Source organism: Protopterus annectens, chromosome 3.part0 (assembly GCF_019279795.1).
Source record: "Protopterus annectens isolate FY-2018-M chromosome 3.part0, PAN1.0, whole genome shotgun sequence".
Taxonomy (NCBI): domain Eukaryota; kingdom Metazoa; phylum Chordata; order Ceratodontiformes; family Protopteridae; genus Protopterus; species Protopterus annectens.
This window is the reverse complement of record NC_056731.1, coordinates 1,608,776,293-1,608,791,781: the sequence shown is the minus strand read 5'-3', so window position 1 is coordinate 1,608,791,781 and position 15,489 is coordinate 1,608,776,293. Positions and strand designations below refer to the sequence as shown.

Sequence of the window (15,489 nt, the reverse complement as noted above, 5' to 3'; positions counted from 1 at the left end):
GTCTGATCTCGTCTGTCAACCTGTCCATCACCATTGCAAATAAGAAAGGGCTCAGAGTTGATCCTTGATGTAACCCCACCTCCATCTTAAACGCATCCATCACTCCCACCGCAGACCTCACTGCTGTCACACTACCCCCGTACATATCATGTACCACTCTTACATGCTTCTCTGACACTCCTGACTTCTTCAAACAATACCACAACTCCTCTCTAGGCACCCTGTCATATGCTTTCTCCAAGTCTACAAAAACACAATGCAACTCCTTCTGACATTCTCTGTACTTCTCCATCAGCACTCTCAGAGCAAACATCGCATCTGTAGTGCTTTTTCCCGGCATGAAACCATACTGCTGATCAGTAATCATCATGTCCCTTCTTAACCTAGCTTCCACAAATCTTTCCCACGAGATTTTACATGAGTTTTTACACGAGTTTGTAAATTATTTAAATGAAAACAAATGGGGAATTGAATTTATGGTTAATTATGATCCCAAAAATATTATCTTTTCGGATGTTATGGTTGAGAGACATTTCGATAACACACTTTCCACTCAGGTACACCGCAAATTTCCGCAATATAATTCCCTCTTCCACGCAACCAGCTATCATCCTCCTCATGTCTGCAATAATATTCCCAAGTCCCAGTTCATTCAGGGCAAACATATCTGCTCTGATCAACATTCATATTATTTCCAGATTTAAAGATAGGGGCTATCGTGCTGGCTATATATACTGGGTTTCTAACACAGTTGACCATCTGGCCAGGGCTGATCTCCTTCAATATAAAGTCAAAACCAATCATGACAACTCTGCCATTAGATTTGTAACCACATATGGCAGGAACACTAATTCACATATGCAAAGTGTCCGACTGGTTGGTTGCTTTCCCTGTGGCCACTGTTCCTATTGTTCCAAAATAACTAAATTCAAAACAAAACTTTTAGTAGTAGAAACACTGGTCATGTTTTTGATATTTCTTTTTATGCCAACTGTCAGTCAGATTGGGTAATATATTTGGCTACATGCCAGTGTTCGGCATTCAGTGTACGGCAAACTTCAAATCCGTTGAAGTTTCAGATGGGTGAACATTTCTGTGACATTAGACATAAGAAAAACACTGATACCTTATACAAACATACATTAATACATCCAGTTGCTTCTTTTAATTTTGTTATTATTGACAGAATAACAGCACACAGATCCAACAAAGCTGGCTGACATCGCATTTTGAATCAAAAAAAGAAAAAAAATGGATCATTAAATTAGGAGGATTATTTCCCCAGGATTAAACGAGCATCTTTAATTTGATCATGTGATCTTGATTACCAGCTATATATGGCGAATGTTTGATACTAACACATTGACACTGAGGAAGGCATTGTAGTTTTTTGCCGAAACCGGTCTGTATGTATCTTCATTCTATGGTTATGTAGTTTTTTTACTACTAGCCTAATAAAGCAATTTGGTGCTACAGTTGCTGGTCTCCTTTTTATTTTGTAAGATACTTACCTCCACCCAGCTGCTCTAGGGCCTCATCTGTCTGAGGCATGGGGTAAGCATCTGACTCTGTGTGACTGTTTAATTTCCTGTAATCCACACAAAACCTGGTGCTGCCATCCGTCTTTGGTACCAGTACCACTGACGAAGACCAGGGATGTTTGGAATCTTGAATCACTCTAGTTCCAACATCTCCTGTACCTCTTCCCTCAGAGTCTGTTTGACTCTCTCAGGGACCCTATAAGGGGCCTGCCTAATAGGCCTTTTGGGTCATGTATCCACCTGGTGCTGCACCAGGTGGGTGCACCCTGGTTTCCCAGTGAACATGTCCCCAAATTCCTGCAACACTGCTCGGATTTCTTGAACCTGGGTAGTAGATAGCTGCTGAGGCATTGCTACCCCTTCCACCAAGGTGTTAGCCCGAGCCTCACTGAGGATATCAGTCCCCAGATCTCCCTCAGACTCCTCCTGCAATCCACTGCAAATACTCAGCACAAGGGTCTCCCTATCATGGTAAGTTTTCATCCTGTTAACATGGTACAATTTGAGACCCTGCAGTCTGCCTAGCACTTCCACCATGTAGTTAACAACACTTACCTTTCTTACCACCTTGTAGGGTCCCTCCCAAGCTGCTTGCAGCTTGTTGTGTCTGACAGGAATGAGTACCATTGCCTGCTGCCCCACAGCATAGTCTCTACCTTGAGCATTCCTGTCATACCACATCTTTTTCTGTTGTTGAGCTTCTGCCAGGTTCTCCTGAGCCTTGTCCTGAGGTTTAGGACGTATGCCAACAACAGACTCCTTGTGAGTCTCGCACTCACCTTCCCACTAATCTCAAATTAAATCTAGAGGTCCCCTCACCCTATGCCCATACGGCATCTCAAAGGGTGAAAAACCTGTGTCTTCCTGGAGAACCTCTCTGTAAGCAAACAACAGATGGGGCAAATATTTGTCCCACTCCCTCTTAAACTGATCTGCAAATTCCTGTAGCATGGACATGATTGTAGAGTTTAACCTCTCAACAAGACCATTAGTCTGGGGATGGTAGGGGTGGTCTTCATGTGCTTCACCCCACAGAACTTCCATAGACAAGCCAGCAAGTCTGACATGAAATTGGTACCTCGGTCAGACAGTATTTGTTTTGGGAAACCTACCCTGCTGAAAATCTCTAACAAAGCATTTGCCACCTTCTCTGCCTCAATGGAGGACAAAGCCACTGCCTAAGGGTATTGTGTAGCATAATCCACTACCACTAGGATATACTTTTTCCCTGTGAAACTTAGGGTACTCAGAGGATCTGCAATATCCACTGCTACCCTCTGAAATGGCTCCTCAATCACAGACAAAGGCATCAAAGGAGCTCTCACCTTGTCCCCTGCCTTGCCTACCTTTTGGCACTGCTTACAGGTCCTGCAGTACCCTGTTGCATCTCTGGAAATTCCAGGCCAATAGACGTTTTGCATAATACACCTCTTTATATGTTTTATGCCCATATAACCTGCAAAGGGAATATCATGGGCTATGGCTAGAAGCACCAGATGGTAGGCTCTAGGTACTACCAACTGCTGTACTCTCTCACCTTCTAGCCCTCCCTCAGGGGTCCACTCTCTGTATAGTAATCCTTTGTCCCGGTATACAAATTCCCCCCTTCCCTTGAGAATCAGGTGCCACCCTCGCTACCTGCCTCAGGCCTTGCAATGTAGGGTCTGAGAGCTGAGCCTGCCTCAACTCCCTCCTTGTAACCCTTCCCAGTTTCCCTTCCACAGGAAGTCTGGGATCCTCTGATAGTGGTGCCTCACTGTCAGCTTGGGTACTACTACTAACCTCTACCTTTGCAGTTACCCTGTCCAAGAGAATATCAGTACCCACAAGCAGCTGTGGCTTACATTCAGTCTCACTGCTACAGTGTAGCTCACTACTTGAAGTAACCACCTCACCAGTCCTGGCTGCAAGTATGCAGTCTGTGTGGGTCTCCCCCAAGCTACCAGACTCACATGCTTGTCTCCTAGCCTCACTGCATGTAACTGCATAAGTACATAGTACTGCCTCATCCAAATCCTTCCCTCACAGGACATCTGCAGGATGGTAGTTCCATACCCCTGTTGTCTCAAGACAACTTATATTGGCATTTTGTCTTTCCCACTTACTGGCTCCCTCACCTTTGGTTCCCCACCTTGCCTCCATGGACACCTGTATACCACATGGCCCCACTGGTTGCATTCAAAACATTTACCCCTAGCTCCTGGATGTGTACCTGGACTAGTGGCTTCCCCTGCCACTGGCAGAGTCTGTGCTGCCCACCATGGGTTCCTTTAGACCCATGAGCATTCCTAATTGTCCTCTTCCTGTGCAGGGCTGCCCTCCTTGCAAGGTGTAGGTCTCCCTTCTTCACCAACTCATCTGAAGTAGCACATTGTCTATCAGCTAACCAGATCCTCATGTCCTCAGGCAATGTGCTAAGGGCTTGTTCCCTCACCAAAAGGTCTGCCAGCCCTTCAAAAGTGGTGAACTGACATCCACTCACCCAGCTATGAAAATAAGTGCTCAGTTCAGCAACATATTCACATACATTTTCATCTGCCTTGCGTCTATGCTCATGAAACTTTTTCCTATACATTTTGGGTGTTAGCTTAAAACATTCTAAGAGACATTTTTTTACAGCAGTATAATCAAAACAGACAGTCAGGCATTTGTGATATACAAGTTACAGCTTTCCCATGGAGTAAGGGGGTCAGGAACAGTACCCAGATCCTTTGGTCAACACTATACTGTTTGCATACCCTTTCAAACATGTGAATGAAACTATCAAAATTATCCCACTCTTTAATTTGCGGAAGAAATTTACTGACTGTTGTGCTTCTGGGGTGCAGTTACTCCCTTCCCCATTACCTGCATGACTCTGGCAAAGAGTCAGAATTTCCCTCTCATGCTTCCTCTGACACTCCTTTTCTTCAGCTTCTATCTCCAAATGCCTGTCCTCCAACTCAAGTCTCTTTAGCTCCAGCTGGATTTTTAAGTCCACTGCAGAAAGGTTGAGCCGTCCATTCTCCAAAGATATTGCATCTCCACTGCCAGTCTGAATGTCCTTCGCAGAAAGGTTGAGCTGTCTATTCTCTGAGGATAATGTATCTTCACTGCCAGTCTGATTGTCCTCCTGGATGCTGTTTTCTGATGCAGCTGTAACCAAGGCTGTAATCAGGTCTGCCTTAGTCAGGTTTTCATGAGCCAGTCCCCTAGCCTGGTACATCTCCACAAGCTGGCTCCTTGTCAGCTTTCCATACCCCTGTGCTGACATGCTGCCTGCTCACCCTGTCTAACTAAGCTAACAAAAGAAATAAAACAATTGTGATCTGAACTCTGAGTATACACTGTGTGGCTGATTTAGTGTACAAAACACCTTCAGAGATCACTGTACATAAGCTACAAGATTCACTCTACCCACACCACTGCAAACCACAAGTGAGGATATCTTATCCCAACCACTGTGAACCTCAAATGTAAGGATATCTTATCCCAACCACTGTGAACCACAAATGTGAGGATATCTTATCTCAACCACTGCCACCAGAAATGTGACGACCATGCCCTGGCCCAGCAATCAAGGAGCCTCATTCCTCACCACTAACACCAGGGAGAGTGTCTCATATAAGAGAAAAGGATAACAAATACACACAGTAAATTACAATTTCCCTTAAGTGCACACAGAGATCACAGTCAGTCTGGGGCTGGTTGTTCTCTTGCTCTCCAGGTCCCCAATAAGACTCCACACTGGCACAGCTATATGGTCCATATCTCAGCCTAGCTGGCAAGCTAACCTTCAGTACCCTCTTTGTCCCACCAGTGCTTCATGTCCCTGCCCAGGTAGCTGACGCACCACACACACTTTGAGATAAGTATTTATATAACTTCACAGACACTCCTGGGAAAGGCTGACACATTCTCCAGCTGTGCCCCTTTACCCAGTCTATATGATAGTAATTTCTGCTCCCACCAGCTAATACTTATCAGCTACCCAAAGGCCCTTGAAAGGGTGTCCAATTATTACTGTGCAATATTATTATCCAATTGGTAATGTGACTATTCAGTCTAAGGCTTATTAGAGTGGCTTATTACAATAAACTCTATAAATATGCAATGTACTCTAGAGCTTACTTATCTCTACACAAACCAGCCACAGGTAAAGGTTTTTAAAATATTTAATAATAAATAATTAAAACACAAGGCAATACTACTACACCACAGTGATATCTAAGGGTTCAGAGATCACACAGAAACTTAAAATAATACAGTAGGACAGGTCTGATGTCAATGAAAAACACTTAATCTAACTTTCTAATCTTTAGCTATTCTTAAGAGAAAATACAGTGCTACAATCCTACTTACATACATATATAGAGCATAAGCAGTGCTGGGGTTGATGGTCCAAGACAAAATGCTTACAGTCTCTCTCTGAACAATAGTTTTTAAACTCACTAACAAACAGCTCTACTAGGCCCTCCCAAATTACATCATTTTGACACTTAGGTTTTCCCAGTATTCACATTACATCATTTTGACACTTAGTCTGGAGTTCCCAGGCCAACAAACTGCATTATTTAGCAATCTAACACATGCTCAGGAAACTACAACAATGAAAGACATTTCACATGTACACTCTAGCAATTATTCCTTAAGTTAAGACAATAGAAAGAATGTGTTCAGCCAGCCACTTCAGCACCACTGTTTAGATAATTTTAACTTCAAAGAACATTTGAAATGCTTGGCTTAGTTTTCCTTACAGCAGATGGCAAGGTTGCAACAATCTTGAAGTTCACACTTTACAGTGTTTTCTTTCATTTAAGAACATAAGCCTGTATTTTACATTTTTATTTACAAATGATAGAATTATGTATCAAATTCTATTTGACTAGGCTGGCAGCCTTTGCCCATCTTTCCCCAATCTTCACATTCTCCTTAAATGTTTGCATCCAAAATCCCAGTCTCTCCTTGTTACTTGAACTTCCCCCTTTGTTTCATCATCATCTCTTTCCATTTTGAGTTATAGTTTTCTGCTTGTGCTATGTATAGCCCTAACTGTGTTGCTCTGAAATACCCCTTCAAATCGGGCAATCCCAATCTGCCTTGTTCTATTGGGAGAATAAGCTTATCCCACTTGACTTTTGCCATCTTCCACTTCCAGATAAAGTCCTTCAACTCTATATTAATTGCTATTCGCAATTTCTCCTTTGGTTAATAAAAATATGCCTGACCTGTATATAAGACTAATGGGAATAAAAACATTTTAACTGCTTGTATCTTACTATCAATAGTCATATAACAGAGCTTCCATTTTCTCAGTTTTTGTATTATCTTTTGTTTGGTCTCTTTCCACATATCGTTAGCTGCCACATCAGTATCATTACTAATCCATACTCCTAAATACTTAATTTTATCATGTCACCATAAGTATAGATATTGCTGAACCAATCCGTATGAGCGTACTTAACTGACTGCTATTGCTTTTGTTTTGGCTTCATTCATTTTATATTCTAAAAGGGTTTGAAATTGTCTCAATATGTTCCACAGCAAAGTAATGTCCCTTTCTGGTTTGTCAGGCATCTCCAAATAGAGCCAGCTTCTCTTGACTACCATTCCAACTATATCCTTAAATTTCTGAGTCCCTTATTTTTTTGCCAAAGTTTCTAAATATAATGCAAACAATAAAGGGGAGAGAGGACACCCCTGCCTAGTTCATCTGCTCAAGCAGAGGTTATCAGTGAGGACAGCACCCAGTTTAATTTTCACCTCCAACCCCTCATATATCCTAATCAACTTTATAAGTTTTTTCATGGAATGCAAATGCTTCCATTGCTCTGCTCATAAAATCCCAGCTCACTCTGTCAAATGTTTTCTCTGCATCAAGACCTACCAACAAGTGGTATTTTCTTACATTCTATTTCCCTCTGAATCATCACTGTTCTGTTAATGTTGTCAAACTGTTGCCTCCCCTCCACAAAACCACACTGATCCACATCTATCAGTTTTGCAATCACTTTTGCCATTCTTTTTGCCATTATAGACATAAACACTTTATAATCATGATTTATTATTGAAATGGGCCTGTATGAAGCTAGATCTATTGGATCTTTACTCTCTTTAGGTATTACAGCTACCACCACTTTCTTCCAGGATGTTGGCACTTCTCTTAAAATGCTGTTAAACAAAACCTTCCAGATCTTTATCAGTTTTTCCCTCCTAGCTTCCAAACTTCCACAGGAATACCATCTATTCCTGGGGACTTTCCTGTAGATTGGTTATATTTCACCATTTTTATCTCATCTCCTACTATACAGTTAGTAATTGAGCCTCCTCTACCTCTAGCCTGGGCATATTTAATTCTTTCATAAACATTTCCATTGTACCTTTTCAAGATTTCGACATTTCTATGCTTTATACAGACTTTCATTGAATTTCTGAAATATTTCTAATACTTCTATAGGATCCCTTGTTATCTTCCTTGTTATAGGCTCCCTAACCTTGGTGACAGTCCTTTCTATTTGCTTGAGTTGTTGTGCTAAGCATTTTTGTGCTCTAGGGTTATTATCAAACAACAGTTGTTTAACAGCATATTATCAAGGTAATCCCTTATTTTCTGTTTAGCATTCTGCAGTTGCTTCTCTTCTTGTTCTGTGAGATTCCCCCTATTTTGCAGTACTTTAATACTTGTCAGTCCCTCTAATTCTTGTTACTTCTTAACCATATCTTCCTTTCTTTTATTTCCACCCTATTTTTAAATTCCACTTTAATTTTATCCCACTCCCTAGCTATATCAGAAGAAATGTCTATCTTCTCTAATAGTTCTTGAATAATTTCCAGTACCATTCCTTACATTCCCCTCTTTTCAACAGATAGGCGGGAAAGCACCAGTGTCTCTTTTTTATTTCATTACCCTGTGTTTTTATTTTAATTATTATTGACGCATGATCTGCGGGCAGCTGCAATGGTGCAGTGGTTAGCGTTGCCACCTTACAGCAAGAGGTTCTCTGGTTTGATCTTCGGCTGGGGTGCCTTCTGTGCGTAGTGTGCATGTCCTCCCTGTGTTTTTGTGGGTTTCCTCCAGGTGCTCCGGTTTCCTCCCACATCCCAAAGACATGCTTTAGGTGGATTGGACACTCTAAATTGGCCCTAGGTGTTAGTGCATGCATGTGTGTGCCTTCTGTGGAAGGTTGGGTGCCAGGCTGGCAACTTGACACTGTAAAACTCCACTGCCGATCATGAGCAGACAGGTGATCCTCTGTGGTGACCCCTAACCGGGAAAAACCAAAAGAAGAAGAAGAAGACTGGCGCATGATCTGAAATAGTTATTGGGTGCATATCAAGACCTTCAGTAAAATGCACATGTTCCTGTGAAATGTATATTCTGTCTAGCCTAGCCCAGTTTTTGTATCTTGGAGAATAGTATATGAATTCACTCCAAACTCCTAGTACTGAATTGACATCTTCCATGGCAAATGTTTTCATAAATTTCTTTAAAATCTACCTTCCTTTGTTATACTTTCCCCTCTGGGCCCCCTAGACACATCCTCACTGTTGCAAATCAAATTCCAATACCCACCTGCAAGTAATAATCCTTGCTGAAAGCTGATTATTTCTCCCAGAATTTTCTTAAGCTCCATTATAGCAGTTTTCGGTGGAATATAAATACATACCAGTGTAATCCTTCTCTCTTGCAAGTAGACCCTTAATACTATAAATCTTCCATTACTGTCTTTTATATTTTCTTCTATTACTATTGGAACTCCTCTTGCAATTAATACAAGTACTTCTCTCTTCCTTTGCCACAGATATTCTGCTGAATAACCAGCTTGAAAAGCTTTCTTTATCACATTCACATGTTCTGTTTTTTCCAAGTGTGTCTCCTAGAGCATATCTACCTGCACTCTACATTTTTTAATATAATTCACTACTGTTTTCTTTTTTGTATTTATCTGTGAGACCATTAATGTTGAAACACATTAGAGAAAGACTCATATTCTTGACGGATTATTCTTCCCACCATTTATGTATATCAGCTTTTTTGTTAAATATATGGTTCTTGTCATCTTCATTTGAGCCTATGTTACATCTTGCAGAATTTTTTGTTTTACTGAAAACCCTCAAACAAAAATACACCCCCTAATACCCTTGTAAAACCTAAGAACTTAATAATAACACACAAAACTATGTACATAATAAGAACAAATGTTCTAAAATGATAGCCACACTTACAGGCTAGAGACACCCAAAGCACCCACATAGCAACACTAAACACACATATGCAGAGGCCCTTAACATTAACCTGCCCAAGCAACAAGGACCTCCGAAGCTGAAACGCAAACACCAATCACAACCAAAGTATCACATAGCTCACAACACCAGTGTGCCACCCAACAACAGCCCCTAAGGCAAGACAACATACCCAACACTTTAGTCATAGGTGACTCTATATTCAGGCACACTGATGTCCCACTCACCAGGCTGAACAAGGAGAAAATTACAGTCAGCTGCCTGTTGGGTGCCAGGATCCACCACATAATGCATGCACTCAAGTCACTCCACAACAAGTACAAATACGACTCTGTCATTGTCCATGTTGGAGTAAATGACTTCAGACATACCTCCCTGGACTACATGAAAAGAGACATGGAAGAGCTCTCAGATCATGTGACCTAGGCAGGTATGACCCTAGCCCTGAGTAGCATCCTACCTTTACCCAGAATGATACCACAGTATAAGGACAAAATGATTGACTTCAACAATTGTTAAGCTTCTGGTGTCATTCAAAGGGGATCCAGTATCTGCCTGGGATGACATGATTGACAAACCACAATGCTTTGCCAGAGATGGTCTTCACCTGTCGCCCCTGGGATTCAGGTTACTGGCTATGGCTCTTGCCGCCCCTATAGTGTCTTTTTTAGGCAAGGCTCAGAGGACAAAACCACCACTGTAACAGGTACAAGCATGCAAAATCTGAAGGTAATGTTACTCAATGCTAGAAGTCTAAACCTCAAAATGCACTCTCTTGAGGCACTCCTAAAAATGGAGAACATCGATATCTGTGCAGTAACTGAGACCTGGTTCAAGGTCTAGAGAGTACCCCTGCAATACCAGGCTACAACTCTTACCACACTTTTTGGCCACCAAACCAGGACCAAAACACTAAAGGTAGAGGAGTGTCCATATTCACCAAGGATATTTACACCTCCAGGCTAGATGCCCAACACAATGCATCCGAAATTCTCTAGGTGCAACTAACACTAGGTATGACTGCAATCCAAATTGTAGCTTGCTACAGATCCCCCACCATGCCCCAAGATTCTCACTACACCTTTCTAAACATACTGGAAAATATTAAGATACAACCAAACACCCTAATACTGGGTGATTTTAACTACCCTGCCATCAACTGAGAAAACTACTCGTGTACCAACACCTTTGCCCAACGGTTCTTGGAATTTATAAATTCCAATGCCCTGGATCAACTAATCCATAGTCCCACCAGGGGTTCCAATATCCTGGACCTGGTCATTACCAACATGGGAAATCGATGCTCCACACAAGTGGTCACCCCCTCATTGGTTAGGGCTGACCATATGCTAATCACCTTTGACATCCACATCCCACCCCCACCCCCCAGTAAGTAAACATCCGTAAAAAACTTCTCCAAGGCCAACTTCATGCTACTCAAGTCAGAAGCGACAAACTTCATGACACTCATGCAGACGGGAAATGAAAGTTCGACTGGCGAATCCTACACTAAAGCACTGTATGAGTACATACACTCGTGCATGAATCGTGCCATCCCAAATAGAACCAAGATGCTCTCCTCCAAAAATGAAGCCAATCTGGTGGTCCCCTGTCATAAACAAACTATACAACAGAAGGAAGAAACTGTTGCAGAAAAGTGGAAAATCCCAGGATGCAAAAAACTCCCTTACTAGCCTCAGTAAGAAGCTGAGATCCCTCATAAAATCCTAAAAGCTAGTTACGAAAATAAATTTGCCAAAGATTCCAAAGACAACCACAAGGCATTCTATAGCTATGTCAAGAATCTAAATGGCAATGCTCAGATCTGCTCTGAGCTACAACAGAATGGCATTAAATATACTGATCCGAAGGACATTGCCAATATCCTGGCAGATTGATTCAGTGCCAATTTTACCCCCTCCCACCCCTTAAAGGGCCCATCTCAATACCAAAAGATTGCCAAATTCCAGTAATCATGGCCACACAGGTAAAAACCGCACTCTCCAAAGCTAAGAATACAACATCCATGGAACCAGATGACATCCCGGGCTGTGTACTACATGAACTACAAAATTAACTGGCACCTCACCTAAGTGTCATCTTTAATCATAGCCTCATCTCAGGCTTTGTGCCCACTGAGTGGTGCCCAGCTACAGTTATCCACTCCACAAGGGGGGGATCTAACTTGGATCCTGGGAACATCAGTCTGACAAGCCTGATCTGCAAGCCCATGGAACATATTATCATGGAACTTATAAACAAATACATTGGCAACCTTTAAACACTGGACCCCTCCCAGTCTGGGTTCGTGAAGGGCCTATCGTGTCTCCTGAACCTGATTGACTTCTTCAAATCAGTCCCCAGAGCCGTGGATGAGGGTAAGACAGTCCACACAGCCTATCTGGACCTTGCCAAGGCCTTCAACACCATCCCCCACTCTGGAATCATAGATAAACTTACTAAACTGGGCATAAATCCCACTCGATGGGTTGCCAACTGGCTTACTAACAGAACCCACACTGTAAAAGTAGCCGACTCCAAATCCAGCTCCAGACAAGTGACAAGTGGAGTACCTCAGGGTTCAGCCCTGGGACCGCTCTTGTTTGGCATCTACATCTCTGAAGTACAGGCCAACACTAAGTGACTCTGGCTAACAAAGTTCGCAGATGACTGCAAATTGGGAGCCATTATTGAATTCCCAAATGATGTGGATATTCTACAAAAGGGCCTTATAGAAACAGATGCTTGATGCCACAGCCATGGGATCAATCTCAATGCCAAGAAGTGTATAGTTATCCCCTTTGGGAAAAAACATGTACCCATGAATAACCACATAGGTGGCAGTACACTAAACACCAAACGTGCGATAAGAGACTTAGGAGCACAGGTGGACAGTGGTCTCACCTTCGATAACCACATCACCACAACAGTCAGGAAATCCTTCTATGTGGCACACCTCATCACTAAGGGCTTTTCATCCAGAAAAAAGGAGGTCATTGTCCCACTGTACTCATCCCTCATTAGACCCATCAAAGAGTACAACACCCCATTTGGTATGTACCTCACAAGACATCTGCAACACCTGGAAAGGCTGCAGAAACACCTCACTAAAAGAACCACAGGCCTAAAGCAGATGCCCTATGCTGGCTGACTAAAATAAATCCAGCTATACTCTCGCATATCATCTACTGAGAGGTGATCTCTGCTTAACATACAAGGCCATGTCAAACCCAGAGCATTTGGACATGCTACACTTAAAGAAATCCCAATCCATCAGAGCCACATGCTCCAGGGACCTAAACCTTGTCATCACAATGAACAAAACATGCTGGAGGGATAGGTTCCTGACCCAGAGACTCCCCATACTCTGGAATAGACTGCCCATACATGTCAAGCAGAGGGCCTTCTTGGCCTACTTCAAAAGGAACCTTGACGACTGGATGGGAGATAGGAAATTTACCCCGGGGATCACATCAGTCGCCCTGCTAGACAGGGGTCCAGGGAAGTAAATATTGTGGGAAGAAATAGTCAGAGAATTGTTATGGCTAGACTTGTACAGGCCCTAGGGCCGATAGTCTAGTACCACCCTATGAACCTATCAACATTTATTATTAAGTGGTTTCCCTGCCAACAACATGTGAATACACTAGTTAGTTGTCCTAACCGATACTACCGCAATAACCCATGACATACCAAAGTTGAATAGCTAAAAGTATATTTTTGTGTTTTGCACGTCTTTATATTAGCTTGTAATGAGCTCAGTTTTCAGGCTTCTTTTATTTATTATACTTTTTATTTCCATTTGTTAACCAGGTGGACCACTGCTATACCGTGACCATTTTCAAGCTTTACCCAGGGATTCAGCTATACAAAATATTCATCTGATGTCAGTAATTTCAGGTTTCTTACTGCTAGTTTTTGTCACAGTAGTGTTAAAGTTTATACAAGCTTATTCTTGATCTAAAATGTCATAACATATTGTTTATTGCTGATAGTTTATCTGACAATGGGGCACCAGTCATAACATCATAATGCTGTAAAGTGTTTCTCTATCTATGTTATTGTCTGGATTATGGTTCCCCTTTATAATCACAAAATACTGAAATCTCGAATTTCAGTACTGCGCGACCATAAAGGCAAATTTTTAAAACGTCGAAAGTGCATAATCGCGAATTCAAATATTTTGAATTTATGGTTATGGCTTTACGTTACATGACATGTGCTGTTTGGTTTGGATGTTGTTTGGCATAGTATATGGATTTACGTGGAATCTCAGGTAAGTGAGTGTTTTATAAGGGTTTTGGGTGGGAGTTGAGTGTATGTGAGATTGTTTGTAAGTTGTATGTGTGGGTTAGGGTAGGAAGGTGAATGTATGAGTGTGTAATTGTTGGATGTGTTGATGTTTGTCTATGTGTGATGTGTGTGTGTGTGTGTGTGTGTGTGTGTGTGTGTGTGTGTGTGTGTGTGTGTTTGTGTGCATGCGAGGGACTGTGGAATGTCTGGGTGTAAGTGTACTGTCTTTTACTGTTTTGCGATCTTGGAGTTAGTATATATAAGTAGGGGTGTGTGGGGGGCGCAGCCCCCGACATGGGGGGTGCAGGGGCGCTTTCCCCCCTGCTTATGTGTAGTGTAGGTATGTGGATGTGTGGTGTTTTGTTTTTGTGTGTTTATTTGTTTTGTAGTGTGGGTGTTGTGGTTTATGTGTGGTGTATGCTGTGTGTTCAGGATTTATAGTTTCGGGATTGTGAAAGTTCAGTATTTGGAGGTTTCGCCTTTATGGTCACGAAATACTGAAATTCGAGATTTCAGTATTTCGCGATTATAAAGGGGAACCATGGATTATACATATGTGTTTATCATTGCTTGTTGCTACTTCTGTAAAATGAAGTTTTGCATAAAATTAACTAACTAAAAGGGACTTTGCAACTAACATAAAGTGCATGTTTCTCTTTGGGAAACAAATGAATTACTAAAATATACTATGGGAAGAGAATGTTGTGAGGGAAATAAAGCAGGATAGCCCAAGTGGATAAAAAACATAACCATAACACCTTAGAGAAGAGGAAAGTCAAATGTAGCTCTGCAAATATGGGCAAGTTCTGTTTTATCCAAACATTTAAAAATACATATTGTGAATACAGAAATTCAGAAACACAATATAATGATCAACAAAGCATTTTATAAAAAAGGTATAGGCCTAGTACTCATAGGCTTTTATTTCTCCAAACTGGATTACAGTTACACTATATAATGCTTAACATCTGGGTAAAGGCAGTGCATATGTTAAGTGCTTATTACACTCATGTCAATCCTTGTTTCCTCTTCTTGTTGCTCAAGTCCTGCTCCTCCTGCTCATTAAGTTGTTGCAGTTCTTTCTTGGGAGCATGGAGTGAACCGTAATTAAAAGTTAAGGATTTAAAATATTTAGTAGTTCACATCTAAGTCTGAGGAGCCTTGTACATTTAAAACCTAAAAAAAGTTAATATTCAACAAGACTGCAAAATAATTCTACTTGTTTACCTAGAGCTAAATTGACTTAAATGAGTACTACTGACATATTAGTACTTATCCATTAATAGCTATGAATACTCACCCGCCATACCTCACGCCTCTTCCTGTGTTTCAGAAGTAGATGATCTTCAGCAATATCATGGATCTGAACCTGAAGAAAAATGGCACTTATGTTAGTTGCATAATTAAAGTATAAACCAGTCTATACTATGGT

The 15,489-nt window shown here is 41.6% G+C and overlaps 1 protein-coding gene across 1 annotated transcript in view; it reads right to left on the bottom strand.

The window, feature by feature from the left end:
• Positions 1-15,489, bottom strand: part of RGS22 (regulator of G protein signaling 22) — a 971,253-nt gene that overhangs the window by 258,989 nt on the left and 696,775 nt on the right. Inside the window, exon 20 of the mRNA XM_044065939.1 lies at positions 15,358-15,426. Coding sequence (XP_043921874.1) covers positions 15,358-15,426 — 69 coding nt within the window. The remainder of the gene's footprint in view (positions 1-15,357; positions 15,427-15,489) is intronic.